This window comes from Lissotriton vulgaris, chromosome 6 (genome assembly GCF_964263255.1).
Source record: "Lissotriton vulgaris chromosome 6, aLisVul1.2, whole genome shotgun sequence".
NCBI lineage: Eukaryota > Metazoa > Chordata > Amphibia > Caudata > Salamandridae > Lissotriton > Lissotriton vulgaris.
This window is the reverse complement of record NC_141694.1, coordinates 1,181,522,996-1,181,541,109: the sequence shown is the minus strand read 5'-3', so window position 1 is coordinate 1,181,541,109 and position 18,114 is coordinate 1,181,522,996. Positions and strand designations below refer to the sequence as shown.

The 18,114-nt window shown below is 46.5% G+C and overlaps 1 protein-coding gene across 4 annotated transcripts in view; it reads left to right on the top strand.

Annotated features, from left to right (window-relative positions):
- The window catches only part of UTRN (utrophin), a 1,497,630-nt gene that overhangs the window by 1,334,089 nt on the left and 145,427 nt on the right, over positions 1-18,114 (top strand). For 3 of the 4 annotated variants that reach the window (XM_086927281.1, XM_086927282.1, XM_086927283.1), the window contains one exon: positions 3,459-3,595. In XM_086927281.1, coding sequence (XP_086783407.1) covers positions 3,459-3,595 — 137 coding nt within the window. Of the gene's footprint in view, positions 1-3,458; positions 3,905-3,953; positions 4,177-18,114 lie in introns of those variants that run through there. The other variant, XM_086927284.1, reaches the window with a different exon arrangement.

Sequence of the window (18,114 nt, the reverse complement as noted above, 5' to 3'; positions counted from 1 at the left end):
CTACTGTGGTGCATGAGTTGGATAATGATTTGTTTTACCCAGTAGCACCAGCCTGATCCTGATTCTTTGCCTTTGCATAGTGTGGTCTACAAAGTGTTTACCCTTGAGTTGCAGGACATTGACAAGACTGCATTTCCTCACTTATTAGTCAAACATTATACTTGGAAGGGTTTTACGAGAAATTCCCACAGTCCATCAAAGAGGATGACCTGATGGCTGGCCTCTCTTGCCAGGGCATGGTACTTTCGAATGATGCCCTTCCTTGTGACCTCTGTCGGCAAGAAGGTGGAACGTGCTGTGAAGAGGTCTTATGCTGCCTCCTATTTTTTTTTGTCAGGTTGACGGGCTATACCAATTATACAGTTCAGTCTCTTTTGAAGGATTTCCAGCCCCTGGCTCTTCAGATCAGTGAGGGTGGGGATGCTTCATCTCTGTTGGCTGTGATGGAGCTCCAGGTCTGCTACTTGTCTAACATCTCCTTCAATAATGTGTGTGCTGTTTCAGTGGCTTGCATTGTGGCTCGTAAACATGCCTGGATGGGGGCTTAGAAGCTGGAGGCCTCACAGAAGTCTGTCCTTTTGAAATTGCCATTTGGAGGTTAGAAGGTGTTTGGTCCACAGCTTGAGAAGATGGTGAACCAGTTGGCCAAGAATCGGAAGCTGGTGTCTCCTGTTTGCCTTTCCTCCGGTGTAGTAGGGGTTTTGGGTATTGTTGTGCTTTTGTTTTAGCTTTTCCTCAGGCCAGGGGTGCTCACCAGCCTTTTTGTGACAGGAGTGATGGCTGGGGGCCCCTGGAAGTGACAAGTCCCAGTCTCTGTCCACTGGTGCCTCCTCCACTCCTTCTCCAAAGCAGTGATGATTCTCTCTTTCCAGTTAGTGGTTGGCTTCGCTGCTTTTGTCGCCAATGGCAGGGTCATTCCGATGCCTGGGTGGTTCGGACTGTGGCCTCCAGTTACCGGATGGATCTGGGGATGGTGTCTTGTCTCTCGAAAGACATTTGACTCTGTTCCAGTATTTCTCTTGGGCTCTGTCTCACTCTCAGGTGTCTTCCCGTCTCTGGCTGCTGATTCAGGAGGATATGACCTTCACTCTACATGTCCTCCCCTGGCCCCGTTTCGAGTCATGAATTACCTGCTGCGCCACTGGGATCCTGCTTCTCAGGCTTATGCAGCTCTGATTCCTGTGACACAGGAGATTCAGGAATCCTTCCAGTGGTGGTTGTCTCCTCTTAGTCTCTCCAAGGATTTGGATCTTAATTCTCCCTCCCTCTGTGGTCTTGTCAACCAATGCCAGTGCCACGGGGTGGGAAGCAGTTCTGGTAAATTCCAAGGCCCTGGGCAGATGGGCAGATTTCGGGACTCTCCAGTTCTCAAACTGGAGGGAATTGATGGTGGTTTGGCGGGGGGGGGGGCACCGGTCTCTGTTTCTCCTTTCCCAAAAGATCAGCCTGTAGGCCTAGAGAAATCTCCTCCTCTCTCTCTTGCACTCTGTCCCCCAGGGAAGGAGAATGGGCCTCCAGATGCTTTGGGCTGGGTGTATCCCTCGTCAGTTACTACTGTCTGTTGCCACTTCTCTTTCAGCAGATTCTCTCCAGGTTCAGCCTTCCCTGACTGTATCTGTTTGCCTCTGAGGAGACGGCCATTCTTTCCCAGTTTTGCTGCCTGATTCCCCTAAGGTTGGCCAGGGCGATAGATGCTTTCTCCATTCTATGGTCCCTGGGCCTCCTGTTTGCATTTCCCTTGATTCCCTGGGTCCTCAGGCAAGGCTCTTCTGGTTGTTCCAGAATGGCCCGAGGCTCTGGTTTCCCCTTTTTAGGGGGTTTGTCCCCATTGGAGGTTTTCTGTGTACTGCTCTCTGCTGATTGCTCATCTTCTCAGTGTGTCTTCTCTCCTGCACCTCTGGCTGCGGGTATGGCACTTGAGAGGTTAACCTTGTTGGATCAGGGTTGTTCCTTTGAAGTGGCTCAGAGCATCCATTTATCTTGCAGGCCTTCAACCCAGAAGTCTCACAGTAGTCATTGGAAGAATTTTGTTACTTGGTGTCAAAGGAAGGGTTTGTCTCCTATGATCCTGTCAGGGCGTTGGACTTTTTGAGGGATGGTTTTTTCATGGATTTGACTGTCTCTACTCTCTCTGTGCCCAATGGGCCACTGTTCTGGCCTTCAGGGTTCTGCTGAGGCTTCTATCTCTTCCTCGATGACTCACCCTTTGTGGAGTTTTTAGTCTCCGGGTCCTCTCTCCTGCTCTCCGGTCCACTCTTGGGATCTTCCCTTGGTGCTTCAGGTATTGACTGGTCCTCTGTTTGAGCCCCTAGTTTCCGTTGACCTTCCGTTTCTTTCTGCTTAGGTTCTTCTTTTGGTTTCAGTTTCTTCTCGTCATTGGGTTGGTGAGATTGGGCCTTATCTGTCTTCTCCCCCTGTCTTGCATTTTTGCCCAGACAAAGTGATTTCGCGTCCTAGTCTGTTTTTTCTGCCCAAGGTCTTGTCTGACTTCCACTGTCAAGAGGAAATTGTCCTTCCTATTTTTTTCCTAAACCGTTTTTTCCTGAGTAGGAGGTTATCAATTCTCTGGATGTGTTGAGGGGCTGTTGCATCTACCTGGATCATACCAGTGTTTTAGACAGGTAGATTTCTTGTTTGCTACCTATGATCTCTAGGAAGGGTCTACAGCCTTCTTTGTCTACTCTGACTCAGTGGGTGAAGTGTGCGGTTCTCTTGTCTTACAAGGCTGCTCTCTTCCCTCTTCTTTTTAGGGGCAGCCTAATCAGGGGGTGGGGTCCCCTTACTGGGCCATGTTTAAGGGAGCATTTGTAATGCTGCTACATGGGCCTGTTTCACACTTCTGTTTCCCACTACCCTCTCAATTTAGGATGGTAGCGTCCGCTAATTTTGGTCCTCATGTTTTATGTGCTGTACATGATTTGTAATTAGTACTGTTTTTTGCCATGACATTATCTTGTCTGTTTGCTGCATCCTTGGTGTCTGTGTGATTCAATTAGCAAACTCTTGGGTATGGGCTCATGTGTAAGGAATGGAACAGGAAAACAGACGAGGAGGTAATGGTTGGTTACTCACCGGTAATCTTCATTACGCCTGTTAAGTCCTGGTCTTCCCATTCCATTTCTGAGCCCGTCCCTCCTTTCCTCGTTTCTGTTTATGGTGGTTGTTTTGTGTTTTCTTTGGTATTCTCAGGCTATCCTGGTGACGTACGTCCCCCCTTTATGCATGCTGGGTAGGTAGTACCATACTGGGGGAAGTATTTGACCGTAGCTAGGTAATAGGTTTCTGTGGAGCAGATGAGTTGCTTACATGTAAGGAATGGAACAGGAAGACTGGGACTCAGAGTAATGAAGATTACCAGTGAGTAACCGGGCATTTTTAATACTTCATTAGTGAATGCAGTTTTTACACAGCTGGGTGCAGAAGTAAATACATTTTTTTTTCCTTTTATCACTTAACAGACTACGTCAGGAGAAGATGTTCGAGACTTCACCAAAGTGCTGAAAAACAAGTTCCGATCTAAAAAATACTTTGCCAAACACCCAAGGCTTGGGTACCTACCTGTACAGACAGTTCTGGAAGGCGATAACTTGGAGACGTAAGTTTTGCAACAAAACTAAAACTTTGAGTTTGCAAACATTCACACAAAGTGACCAGCTCTACATAGTGAATGCTCTAATTAAATATCTTAGTTATTATTACTCAATGTGTTCGATTCTTACAGGCTCAAAATACCATTTTGTTGATTGAATTACTTTTGGCCACTGTAAGTTCACCTGTATTAACCTGCCTCTGTTTATTCCCCTGCCTGCTTCGCCACTAATAGTTTGTGGCATTCTGTTGCTGTACCCCCTCCCCCTAACCTACCTTGGTAGGCTGTGATTTGAAGCAGACTCCTGTTGGAAAAGCAGGGTCCAGTTGTAAAGCCCTAGAGACTGTCCGTGACTTGAACATAGAGATTGTGTGTGTGTCCTATCTATATGGCACTGCCCAGCTCATTTCTGTCTGTAGTAGCCACAGGACCAACCTGTAAACCTAAGAAGGACAGGTTTCATAATGTATTAAAGCCAACCAGGTGTTATTCAAATCTGATAAGTTTTAACCAATTAGTTGCAAGGGCTTACACAAATGTATATCATTTTAAGGAGAGACATACGGTGACATTGGAGCAAATTATGCAAAAAAAGAAGAAACTCTGAGTAGTTAAGAAGTTTAGGCGGAGGGGTCTTGTTTGTACCGAGCACCATACAACACAACCAGCACTCTGAATATGCTCACCTCAGATGTCTTTTTTCTAGCAGAGTTTTTAAACATACGATTAAACATACGATTAGTACAATGCCATCCACAATAAATTAGAAACTGACAAAGCCTTTTGAAATTTTTACAGCAAATCTTTAAGTATAGGATTAGCTAATACCATCCATGCAGAGCTGAAAATGACAAAAGCTTTTTACCACTCACTCTAGCTAATCCTTATGCTTAAAGGTTTGCTGTAAAATTGCAAAAGGGTTTGTTACTTTCTAGCTTGATGTGGATGGCACTATGTTGATCCTATGCCTTAAAACTCTGCTAGAAAAGAGAAACCTCTTTTCTCTCTCACTTCCAAAAATAAAAGCAGATTGCTTTTGCACAAGGGGAGCTGCATGTCAGCAGCTTCACTTGTGCAAAAGCAATGCTGGCTCCCTCAGGAGGCGGGGAGCCGGCGGGACGGTGGCGGCCTTGGGGCTCCCCCCCATGGTTCCCAACGCAAAGTGGCCCGAAAGGAGGGCCACGCGGCCCCCCCTTTTAAGAAAAAAAACAAGAATGGCCAGGCCCCTGGGGAGGGGGGCCGCACTGCCCCCTCCTCAAAAATAAAATAAATAATGGCCAAGCCCCAGGGAATGGGGTCCCCGGGGCCAATTGTGGCCCAGGGAAGGGGTCCACTCGGCCTCCCTTCCCTATAATAATAAAAAAAGCAGAAGGCCGACCCTGGGGAATGGGGGTACCCGGTGCCATAATTAGCCTGAGGAGGGGGGGCACCCGGCCCCCCTCCAAATGTATTTAATTAAAAAAAAGAAGTCTGGCCATGCCTCGGACGATGGGGTCCCCGGGGCCTAAATTGGGCACGGAGGGGGGGGGGGGCCGCACGGCCACCTTCCTGTTTTTTTAAATTATTTTTGAAATACAAAAAGGGGTCATGCCCTGAGGGATGGGGTCCCCAGGGCCTAAAAAATGCTAAAAGAAGGAGGGCCACATAGCTCCCCTTCTAGAAAAAAAATTGGGAAAAAAGCTGGCATCTCGCCAGAGGCCCCGCCCCCTTCCTGCACCACTGTGCAAACGTGCCCTCTAGCGCGTTGTAAGTTGGGAAATTAATTCCCCTTGAATACCGTGGTTCCCTGGGGGCCAACTAGCCCACCAGGTACCTCCAGTAAGCGCCACAGAGCTGGATTGCAGAGAGGTGGTCCGAGGCCAAACCCCTTTTTTTACACCAGCCTGCTAACGCGCCTCATGGTGCACTGCTGGTGGGTGCGATGAGGTCCTCTTGTGTTCTGAGGACCTCAGAGCACAAGTGGACTTTATCCTCCGAGCAGCAGTGCGCCAGGAGCAGCGGTTGCAGTGTAGTGTAAAAAGGCCTCGGACCACCTCTCTGCAATCCAGCAGCTCCCCCTTTGGCGGTGACCCCGTCCTCCTGGGGCCACCGCGAACTGGGGAAACACAGTTTTCCCTTGCAAGCCAGTCCGGGCCTGCAAGTCATTATGGGGCTCTTCTCCTGTGCTCCGTGAATATTATAGTAGCGGCTCTCTCGCTGCTTCGGAGAGAACTGCGATGTGGGCCTCCGGCCGTGTCTTGGCATCGTTGGAGGGTCCGGTCCCAACCGGACCCCCAGGGTAGGCATTGCAGCTCGGGGAGCCCACCCCCGGCTGCTCCGGCTGTTCTCAGGGGCCCGGTACCACCCTGGCACCTCTCACATCCATTGGGGCCCGGTCCCACCCGGACCTTCTGGGTGGCGAGCCCCTCGGGGACTTCACCCCAGCAGCTCCCGCCGGCTCCTCATCTGGCCAGCACCCTTGCGTGCTGTCACAGGAGCTGGCATTCCCATTCTGGTCTGGCACTCCCCCCAAGTCTCCTCACTTCGGGGCCTGGGGATGGGGACCCTGGCCCCAGCAGGGACACTTTCACAGGGAGCGCAACAGCGCTCCCTTGTTTTGTTTCTGTGCGTTGGGCCCGGAGTTGGGATCCTGGGCACCCCGTTTGGGCATGTTCACAGGAGTGCGATGGCGCTACCCGGCTTGACGTCTTAGGAGGCAGCCCCCTGGACCTGACCCACCCGGGGGCACATATTGGATGGGCGGCGGAGCCCCACGTGCTTCGTCGTCGCTCCAGTTAGAGGTCAAAGGTCGCCTACCATCTTGGGGGGGAGCATATCTCAGCCCCCAGGGGATCGATCTTCTCGATCTTGGCCCCTTTTTGCTCCTGGTGGCTCTCCCAGCCACTGGGAGCACTTTCATTCGCCCTCTTGCTCTCCAGGAGGGTGTAAGGAGCAGGGAGCGATCTTCACTCGCTCCCTGCACCAGCCTTTCGCCTGGCTCTCTTCCTGGGCCTCTCTTCTCCTTGCGCAGAGCTTCAGGCTTCTGGTCACTTGTCCTGGTCTCCCCTTTTGGTCAGGGTCCTGGGCCAGTCTGGAGGTTCTTCCTTCCAGCTGCCCATGGTGCCAGGCTCCAGCGCCAGTCGTCCTCAGCAGACCACAACCCAGAGAGAGCTCCTCTTCCTGTGCAAACTCCTTTTAAAAAATTTGGGGGGAGCTGGCAAGAAGTCTCTATTTGCCCTATCGAACAGAAACACATAACTTCCCTGCCCCTGCTCCCTACTTCCGGCCCAGGATTCTGGGTTAGTTCAAAATGGCGTTGTCCAGGGATCTCATGCCACATGGTCTCTGAAAGCCCCTTCCCCTCCTCGCTGCCTTCCATCCAGAGCAGCTTGGTGCCTGGCACCAGGTGACAGCTGCGGATTAACCTGTAGCTCCACCCATCCTCTCTTCTTGGAGTGGAGGCCTTTGCCCTTGGAATGCTTGTCGTGCAGGGCTAGGCCTCTGATGCTATAGCTTGGGGAGGAAGGTCATTAATTCAGCCTGGCAGGGTGAGCCCCAGCCAGGCCCAGTTTATGAGCTGACTCAGAGAAATATGACATTTCTGGATGACCCAAAAGCAGTACAAATATGTCTTTGGACTCTGTAGAATACTTTTTCTCACATAAGTTACAGTGGGCTGTAGTGCGTGTCTGGAATTTGTAGGCCTAGGAAAGTGAAACTAGCCCTTGTGCTCCCCATCCTCATAGGAGAGTAATGGAGTGAAACCAGTGAAGCACACTGACTTTCCCTCAAATGTTTCTTCCCTTTGTAGAAAGCCTATTCCATGTCACCACCCAGCTCTGCGTACGTCCTGCCACACCATTCACTTTGTAGCTGCTCCTGGGCTTCGCACAACAGGAATCTCCCCTGCGCAGCCCTTGCACTTGTGCGCACTCATGTAGACATGTGTCTACTTGTAACCATCCCAGTGTCCCTTACTCTGGCTGCAGCGCAGCAGCCTTCTCGCGCCAGGGGGACACCGGTAAAATACACATGCAGTCCCTTTCATCATGAGTTCACTGTGGGTGAGTCCCAACTTATGATTCTCTCCCACAGTAAAAGCTCAACAAATAGGTGTTAAAAAACGAAAAATCCTGGTGGTTCAGATGGTCAGAACCACCTTCTAACAGGGACGTTATAGTTAGAAATTAGCATTTAAAAAATCTTAGAAATTCACAGAAAAAACATAGGTTACAGGGGATGTTATAGTTAGAAATTAGCATTTAAAAAACCTTAGAAATTCACCAAAAAAAACATAGGTTTCAGGGACCTTATAGTTAGTTGGACATTTCACTCATATAAAACCAAAGAAAATCGGCTTTTATAGTTAGTAGAGCTAACTATAACTCGCAATGCACTGCTGATGACGTCACCTATTACATCACTCATGACATGCTCAGTGACATCACTCATGACATCACTGTTGACATCTCAAATGACATCCCTGATGACATCATCCACATGATCATCTGATGCACATCCTCACACCCTAATAAAACCTTTCATACAACCACTCTAAAATACAGACTGCCAATATCGAAACCATAGACACACCAATAGCAGTTAGTACATACCCTCTCAGGGATTCATACGTCTACACACACATCCACCCACTAACCCATACAGTCACTCATACACACAGTCATTCATCAATACAGCCACTGATATATCCACTCATACACCCATATAGACACTCACACACTGCCACTCACCCAAAGAGTTACACAAAAACCTAGTCAGTCACCCAAAGAATTAATTACACCTCCAGTTACTCACCTATACAGTTCTACACACACCAAGTCACTTATTCATACAGACACGTACTGTCTTCAACAATTACTGAAAAAGGCACCCACTTATCCATGCAGCCACTGTCACAACCACTCAGTGTTACATATACTCAATTATGTACTCCAGCACTCACAAATTCTGCCTTTCACATATGTAGTTGCTTACACATATACCACTAACACATCCATTCACTCACCAACACAGCTATACGTAATCTCACTCACCGATACACTACCTAACACACACACTTACAAACACATACACCCAGTGAATCACCCACTCACACATCCATGCAGGGGGTCACCCCCACCCCCCCCACACACACCCACACAGACACTCAGGCACCCATACAGGTTCTCAGACAGTCAATCATTCTTCAATATACCTTTGCATATATAGATAAAACTTTCTTGAAATTTTTATAAACACTCATTCACCGGATGATGACATCAGTGATGTCATTTCAGATGTCATCAGTGATGCCATCAGTGATGCCACCGAGCATGTCAACAGTGATGTAATATGTGACGTCATCAGCAGTGCATTGCGGGGACGCGAGTCATAGTTAGCTGTACCAACTATAACAGACGAATTTCTCTGGTTTTATACGAGTGAAATGTCCAACTAACTATAACGTCCCGCAAACCTATGTTTTTTTCAGTGAATATATGTGTATGTATGTACCCTGATTCTTGGCTAGCCGTCTACTTTGACTCACTATAGGTAGCATGAACTGGAACTTTTTATGGATCTTCTGAGTATTGCAATGGTATTTCTTTAAAGATATAGCATGGACAGACTGCAGTGGTACATTTTCAAAAGTTCATGAAATATGACTTTACTAATACCTGCTAATTCCATTCCTTCTGTTCATGGGTTTTATCAACTACCAATTGTTTGGGTAGAAAAATATTAAACATAGTTACGACTGAACTGCACATTAATTTTCTGTATTGTAGCATCTGTTTTGTGGGTTCAGATCAGTGTTTCTGCAAGTAGGAACATGTTAGCATGCATCCTCTGTAGAGTGGAGCAGAAAGACGCACTGCCCATGATTTGTGAACATTTTCGAGAGCTATCTGTCTTTTAGCAGCGAAGCTACGCTTATTGTACTGTTTTCTTTTAACAACACATGGTTATGAGATTTTTCTTGGATCATTGAAGCTTAAAATTGTGTTTTTCACAGGGATAATTTGCATAACCACAGCTTGCCTGAGCCTATGTTCTGAGGTGAAACCACCCTTTAAATCACTTCAGAGGATTTTTGTGATTTGTGGACGATCATAGAAAGTGTTTCTTCTGTAGTGTGATGCTTGGCTGGGCCACAGCGTTACACACGGCCTGCAGCCTTTGATTGCCAGGAGACTGGCTAATGCTTGAATGTAAAACACGTTGCTCATTAGTTACTGTTAAAATGCAATTAAAACTGTCTCTAGCATGCCCAAATAATTTTTAATGAATTAACCCTGGGGGCGTGAGTGACCTTCAGTTCTGGGGATGCTAGAACTCTGCATTTTAAGCGAGCGCGTGCCTAGGGCATGTGCAGCAGTCTCATATGTCTCAGCAGGAGAATAAATAATGAGTAGACTCTGAGGGTGTTCAGTGTTAAATATTATGTTATGCATTTCAGTTAACACTATGGCGCTCTTGAAGTGCCCAAAGTTAACGCCATTGTGTACAATGGTGGTGTCATGTTTGATTGCTTGGGCTACACTAGTTAGAAGACAAGCAAGAGGTTTGTTGCTGACATGTTCCTGCTTAAGTGATGCAAAAAACCTGTCTGGTGCATCAGGCATAAAGTGAATGCTTTACTTTCTTGCATGTGGCTGGGAAACAGTGTATTCATGGAGATTGTAGTTAGTTGGAACTCAAAGTGATGGTGCCATGGAGGATTAAAGTAATCCATCATTCACGTCATAGGGACCTACGGCTTGGGTGCCATTTGTGGCTCAATAAAACGCAAAATTTGATGTTAATCCTTTATCTCTTATTGGATTAATTTCTATCCATCTGACAGATTCATATGTCTACCATGGTACATCCCACTTTTTGTCTAACAAGAATTTCTCTGAAACAATCCGAAATAAGCAGTTTAGTTACATTTGTGGACAAAAGCACAAATGAGCCTTGTTGGAAAGTGGGTTATTGGTAGGGGCAAATGTAAGTCTGCCACTGGCAATAAGGCCACTAACACATGATAGGACTCAGCATAGGTCTTAGAAAAGTATTCCTTTGCTCAACTCTTGATAACGTGGCTGCGAGCAGACAGGCTTAACTTCAAAGACAGGTATGTAAAGCATTTAAAAACACCATTTGGAAAGGGAGATCCTACCTTTTGGAAAGGGAAACTCGTTGAACCCAAAACTGTGGTGGCCAGAAGACGATATTGTTCCCCCCAACACAGCCAACGCAGTACCAAACCTAGGGATAAAATGTGACCCTTCCCTGAGTTTCCAACAACAAGCAGTAGCCGTGGCAGGGACCTGCTTCGGCATAATAAAAGGGCTCAGGAAATTCTTCGACTTAATCGCTTTCGCAGCGAGGAAGATGGTGGCTGTAGCCCTCATTACGTCTCGCATCGATTACTACAACAGCGTATACGCAGGAACAAATAGGACAGTCTGCCACTAATTACAAATGGTGCAGCATGCAGCGGCCAGACTAGTGTTGGGATGGAAAAGAAGGACCTCAGCCACAATAGCTATGAGCACCCTGCACTGGTTGCCAATACATAAAAGGGTGCTGTTCAAAATTCTGCTAATCACCTTTAGGGCTTTCAACAGAACAGGACCCAAATACATCGAAAACATGTTCCAACGTTATGTCCCCTCCCGATGTCTGAGGTCCCAAGGTAACAACCTCCTTACCATCCCCAAGTTTAGACTCAAAACCAGGGGAGGCAAAGCCCTCGCAGTTTTGGGGTCCAAAGCCTGGAATACACTACCACCCCCTCTCTGACAAATCCTCACAGAAACCACTTTCAGAAAGACCCTCAAAACCTGGATCTACACCTTATCCGACACACAATGTAAAAACATGATATAATACCCCTATCACGACCTGCCACACGAACAAAGTCACCTGTTTCGTTTACACTCTGAAGCGCTAAGATGCTCCCTGGAGTGTAACCCGCGCTATTTAAAAAACAGTTACATTACATTACATTACATTTCAGTAAATAATTAAGACACAACACAAAATAAAAATCCAACACCAATTTATAAACAATAGGTAATATGTTTATCTTTTAAATGACACCAAAATGAAAATAGTCCACTGTAGGGAACCAGAGATATGAATTTTTAAAGATTAGTCACTTTCTAGTGCTTAGAAACCAACAGCGCCCCTTTAAGTCATTTTGTTTTCTCTGTCTGGGACACACCTTTATAAATTGTTCTGAAGAATTCTCACCACTGTAGTGGGCCGCCTTCTTCTGCAAGCGGGGTACAGTTAGAACACCTTCCTGGCGTTCTGCTTGCGGGTCCCAAAGTATGCAACACACAATCCAAGGTTCTGGAATCTCCAAGAGGGTCCTTGAAAGTGTGAAACTTCAATTCCGCAATCCACTTGAACAAAACCCTTACAAATCCACTGGTACTCCAGGCTTTGAATTCTTTGTGGGGCTGTTCAGGTGAGCTCTGTTAACCTGTAGCTTGCAGGGAGTTTCCACTCTTGAGTCCTTTGGCAGCAAGGTAATCCACAGGGCTGTAGTTTCAGATGGTACAGTCTTCATAGGTCAGGCCTTAGAGTTACTTGCACAGCAAAAAAATCTTCAGCAGGGCACTTCTTGCTTCATTCAGTTTCAAGCAGCAGATCTGGAGGGCTCTGCCCCTCTCAGATACTTATTCAAAATTGTCTGGGTCAAGCACCAGGTCAATGCTGACCAATGAGAGCAGGGCAACTCCTCATAGTTATGACCACATCCTGTGGAGTGTGGCATTAGTTTGTCCCAGAGTGCATCATTCTTCCAAATCCATAATGGCTGATTTTCCAGCAAGGAGGTAAGAGCTGGCTAAACACACCCCCAACCATCTACACATACCTTTCTTAAGCCTAGCCCAGACTCTGGGTCACGACTGTCATATTGGACTGAAACCCAGGCCTCCCCTCTTGCCTTTGAAGAGCATAGTTTACGACGCCACCTCCTGGCCTGGCATTCCTATAGAACAGCACACTGCCCTTCCAGCAACCTGGTGAATCCACTTAACTCTGACCAATCAGGGCACACCACTGAAAGTCTGAATTTGGACTTACAACCAAGAAAGTCTCATAACTTATTGTATGTACACTTTAGGAGAAATTTAACAATATAATATTGTTGGATTTACTACTACCATTCTGGGAAGGCTTTGAATGGTCCGGCTAGTCCTCTCCTATAAATACTTATTAATCAATCACTTCCTACCATGTTAACCTGTGGGCCATGGGATTTGCAATAGGGAAAATGACCTGGGCCACTTTTCAAGAACCAGGGCTTATAAAACCATATTTAATAAGCATTTCCCTAATTTCTACAGGACCCCCCCGCCCCCCCTGTGCAACTAGGGGAGACTTCAGTGGTTCTGAATCTGCAGAAATATTGCAGATCATCCTTACCCAATCCTTCTAGCATCAAAGTCGAATTTGAGCAGCTCTTTAATACAATGTGGGGAGTGAAATGTAAAATGTCACTTTACCGAGGCATATAAAAACCCATTTTATAAGTGCGCTCCTTATAGATAACTGACCCTCCACCCCTGGGATACCTAGGGGTGACCCTGGGGGTCCCTAATATGCAAAAACATGGTAGGATTTTATTTTTATGGCCCCCTACCCCCAAAGTTGAGTTTGGGCACAATTTAAGGTTTAAAAGCTGTCCTGACCACCAGTGCAGCTTTTAAACTGACCTCAGGCTTCAGCACTGCACACATGCTGGGGCAGAGAATCTGCTGGCCTCTAAACTGCCATGCCCCGGGATACTGGAGACTTCTAGGTAGTTTCAATCCCCTGCCTTATTACATACTAGGGGCTTAGGTGGGAGGTCATGCCAATTACATGGGTACCCCATCATACCATAGTGTACCCTAGTGTATGTTGGGTGTCTTAACTGTATTCTAATGTGTTCATTTTAGCTTGGCACTGGCCCTGGGCCTGGTTAAACAAAGCCCAGGGTCAGTCAGAGTCAGTTACCACCAGTTCCAGTCAGCAAAAAGTACCCCCAAAATTGTACTTATGATGTTCAGTACACACAGATCTTTATGTGAATAATTGTAACTATTTTAGACACAGCCCAGCATACACCTTGGCCAAAAGCCAGCTTAGTCTTTTCTCGGTAAGCAAACCTGTAAGGCAGAAGCACTTCTTTGAAGCAAAAAAGCTTTGTGTGATTATGTCATCTTGTAAGAAGTTGTAAGGGTCCTCACACAGCGGATGTAGCAATTTACATGGTTCTCATAACAGCACACTAGTCCTATGATCAATGAATTCGCTCTGCTTCACAAGTGCAGACACAGCTGGAGTGCTGATTTTCATTACACTTCCAGATCCCAAGGAGAGGCAGCCAGCTGTGCACATATAAATGGCTTTGCCCTGCTTAAGTGGATTATGGGAACCCATGTAGGCTTTGAAATTCTCTAATGGTGAATGTAGGTGCACTAGTGGCCTCTTGGGGGCACAATGCTCCGTGTGAATATTTGGAGTGGTCAATAGGGATTTTTGTTTTCTGTACTAAACTCTGTTCTCCTAAACTAATGTTCTCAGTTTTCATTTTATTGCCCTCTGAAAGGCTGAAATGTACACAATTGGAGAGTTGAAACGCTCAACAGTTAAATATTGTGGCTTATCTCTCCCACCCCACACCGATAAAATCAGTTTCTCACACTCTGCATATACAGATGTATCTGGCCCCATGCAAATGAGGGAATCCCTTTCCCTCTGCGCCCGCTCCGTATTACTGGTTTGAGCGCAAAGGCAAAGAAGCTGTCAGAAGGCGCTGCATGATAGGAGCCCTCTGGAGGGGGGAAAGGTGGTCCCATCGGCCCTCTCAGACATCACCTTGCAGGCGGGTGCAGTCACTCATTGCAGCCACCTTTAAGGATTTTAGACACACCATCCCTGGACGCTGATTTCTTCATCAACATTGCAAAGTAGTGAGAAACCGAGGCCAGGTGTCCGGAGATCGGCGCATCACTTCACCTTTGAGTAAAGAGGAGATGCATCACCTCCTCTGACAGTAAGTAACGGGCACATCACCTCCCCTGGAAGTACAGAACTGATGCATCATTTTTTATCTTAGTGACCGAACTACACAAATGCATATAAATAGGATATCCCATATAGAGTGAAATTTTCTGTCATGTTTACAGTGATTGCCATATTTGCATAATTGGGACAAGAGTGGTAAACAACTTTACCAGGCCAGTGTAAGACCCTGTAATGTTACTGCCCCAGGATCACCAAGCAAATCCCATAAATTGAACATTGAGAGTGTATATATTTTCATTAAAGTCGGTGGTGTATTTAATGTGTGACCTGGCCACAGGTGGACCCTCTGCTCTTTGGGACCTTTAGAGAAGCTCTGGGAAAAGGTTAATTGCTCAATGATCTTAGAGCAGCATACATTGTAGTCATATCCAAACCGGGTACCGAGGACACAGGCTGTGAGGACGTCCAGTCAATCTCACTACTGAACTCGGGGGTGAAAATTTGGGCCAAGATGCTGTCCACCTGACTGACCAGAGCTATCGCCCAACTGGTCCACCTGGACTAGTCCGGTTTAAGCCCTATCGCACTACGCGGCACAATCTGAGACGAATATATAATGCTATTGAGTAGAGCAAGCAAGCCAAGGCCATAGGGCACTGCTGTCCATTGATTTTAGGATTACCTCTGACACTGTGGAATGAGAATACGTATTTCCCCTCCTGCCCCCCTTTGGGTTCGGTTTGAAATGTTTCTGCTATGTTCATCTTCTATACACCAACCTTAAGGCTAGGTTGCGGGTAGGTGGGGTGGTGTCAGAGTGGTTTCCGATAGCTAGGGCCACCCATCAAGGCTGTCCCCCATGCTGTTCGTGTTCACAATAGAGCACCTGGCGGCCTGTGTTTCAGTTGGTGGGTTGGCCCGAGGGTTTCAGTGGACATCAGAAGTGTGTGATTGAATCTCTCTTTACGCTGATGATGTGTGTTACTCCTGGATAACCCGGAGGCATCGGGTCCTAGAGCTCTCCAAATCTTAAAGATATTTGGATTGTGCTCCAGGCTTTAGGTGAATACTAAGAAGTCCTCGATCTATCCCATTATCCCCTGCCTGAGTGATAACATGTGAATGTTGGCCATACCAGTACTTCTGTTGGGTTTTAAGTATCTGGGGGTCTACATTACTGATGAGCCCAGAGGTTTTTTTAAAGTAATGTTATATCCCCCTTGGACAGTCTTGCGCAGGATATGAAATTTTGGTCTAGTCTCCTCCTATTCTTCATGGGACTCTCTGCCATCTTTAAAATAGTAACCTCCTCTGCCAATTTCAGAGTCACCCTTTCCCTTTAGATAAGACCTTCTTTACAAAGGGAAATGCGCAAATCATAACTGTGCTATTGCAGGGTGGGCCTTTCCGTAAAGCGTAAATTAATTGGTGGTTTGGAGATTTTGATGATCCAGCTTAAGCAGCAGAGAGGGTGGTGAAGGTCGTCAAAATGTTCTGCATTTGCTCTACGGAGGGGTCGCACCAAGGACTCTTTCTCCAGCCATGCATGTGGTACTGAGGATCTGAACCACAGCCATGAAATCAATAGCATGAGCGGGTAGGTTGATGCCGGAGACGCTTGCAAGTTGTGGCTCACCACGGTTTTTCTACTCGGGATTCCATAGGTTTCTCCACATTAGGAGACGTACTACACTATGGGACCATGAAGTCTTCGCAAGACTTGCACTAGGAATATGAGATACATCAAACACGTTTCCTTCATTACCTTCAAAGTTGCCAGGCACTATAGAAATTCTTGAGGTGGAGGAGACCATTCCCGAGTTCTCCCCCATGGAAGCCAAAACTCCTTCTTACTAATATAAATGATCACAAGCTGTACGAGATATATAAAATGCTTTTGCGTAATACCCCGGTTCCAATGCTGGATGTGATGAGGGCATGGGAAGAGGAACTGGGCCTGTTGTAGGATGAAGAGTGGAGGGAAGCAGCAGAGGCTCCTAGAAAGGTGATTATAGCATCCAAATTTAGGCTGGCACAACTTAAGTTGATCTACCATGTCTACCTCACCAGAGAGAGGTTGTATCGGATGGGCCTGATACCACTGGGAAAATATTTGATGTATGCCAACCCACAAGCCAACCTGTTCCACTTTTTTCTGCTGCCCTGTACTCTAGGCTGGAAGATTCCCTGAGACCCCAAACTCATCCTTCAGCATGTCATGGACGATTAGTTTGGCAATCACTATCAAAGGGCACTGCTCTGGCTGGGTTTGATTGTGGCCAAACAAGACATTGCTTGGGCTGGTAGGATGTTCAGGCCTCTCTCATATAGACGTGGGATAAAGGCATGGACTTCTGTATGGGGTTAGAATGCCCTATTTATTTAATGAGAGGGGGTTCCCGGAAACAGACCAAAATTTGGAAGGATTGGGCTGGGTTCAGGGGCATTCAGCTAGATCTTCCCATGGAATGACCATGGTCCAGTTTGGGTGATGCGTGCCCACAGACCCCTGACATGCACAGTTCATGCATGGGTTGAGAGGATCATTTCTTGCGTCCTGGGGTGATTTTGATATACCGTAATGGCTTGCATTATTGCTTTGCTGCTTTGTGGTCATGCTATTTTTGTGGATTTGTGTTACGTCTTTACTGTGTATTGCGACTCACCACTTGCACTGTTTGTAATAACCAATTAGGGGCCAGATGAACAACAGTTTTTAGTGGCCCTAAACGAGAATTCGGCCAGTTTGTGACCACTAAAAAGGGTTGTAGCATGTTCCAAATCTATTTTGTGCGTCTCTAAGCGACTTGGAAAATAGGTTTCGCGAGTCGCTATTAGGAAGGGGCGTGCCAAGGGCATCCTTTCCTAATAGCGGTTCACAGGGGGATGGAAGATTGTTTTGCAACCACAAAAGTGGTCACAAAACAATCTCATTTACCACCAATTTCAAATTGGTGGTAAACTTCTCACAAACAGGAATGGGTCCCCAAGGGACTCCTTCCCCTTTCAATTGCAGCAACAATGTTTTTTAAGAGCAGCAGTGTTCCCACGGACTACTGCCTGCTCTTTAAAAATAAAACTGAAGTGTTCCATTTTTATTTTTATATGGATTCCATTTTACTTTAGGAAAACTGGCTGCCTTTAAAAAAAAATTGATTTATTTAAAAAGAAAACACAGACATGGGGTCTGCTGCCACCAACCCCGTGTTGCCCATTCCCACTGAGTCGCAAAATGTGTCCTGTCTCATGAAAATTGATAAGGCAGGTCATTTGTGATCCTATTGGGAATCGCGAAATGTGCCAGAGACACATTAGTACATTACTTTTTGCGACTCCACATTGCCAGTCGCTAAAATTCTCAATTTGCAAATCACAAAATGAAATGGTCGTACACCTGGCCAAAAATGTTTTGCAAAAATAATACAAAAATAGTGCTGTGTTTTCTGTGAGCATTGATTAGTTTGCAAGAGTGCACATGGTTCTTTCATTTATAATAGCTGCAATGTTTTATGAAAAAGAAACAGCCTGGAATT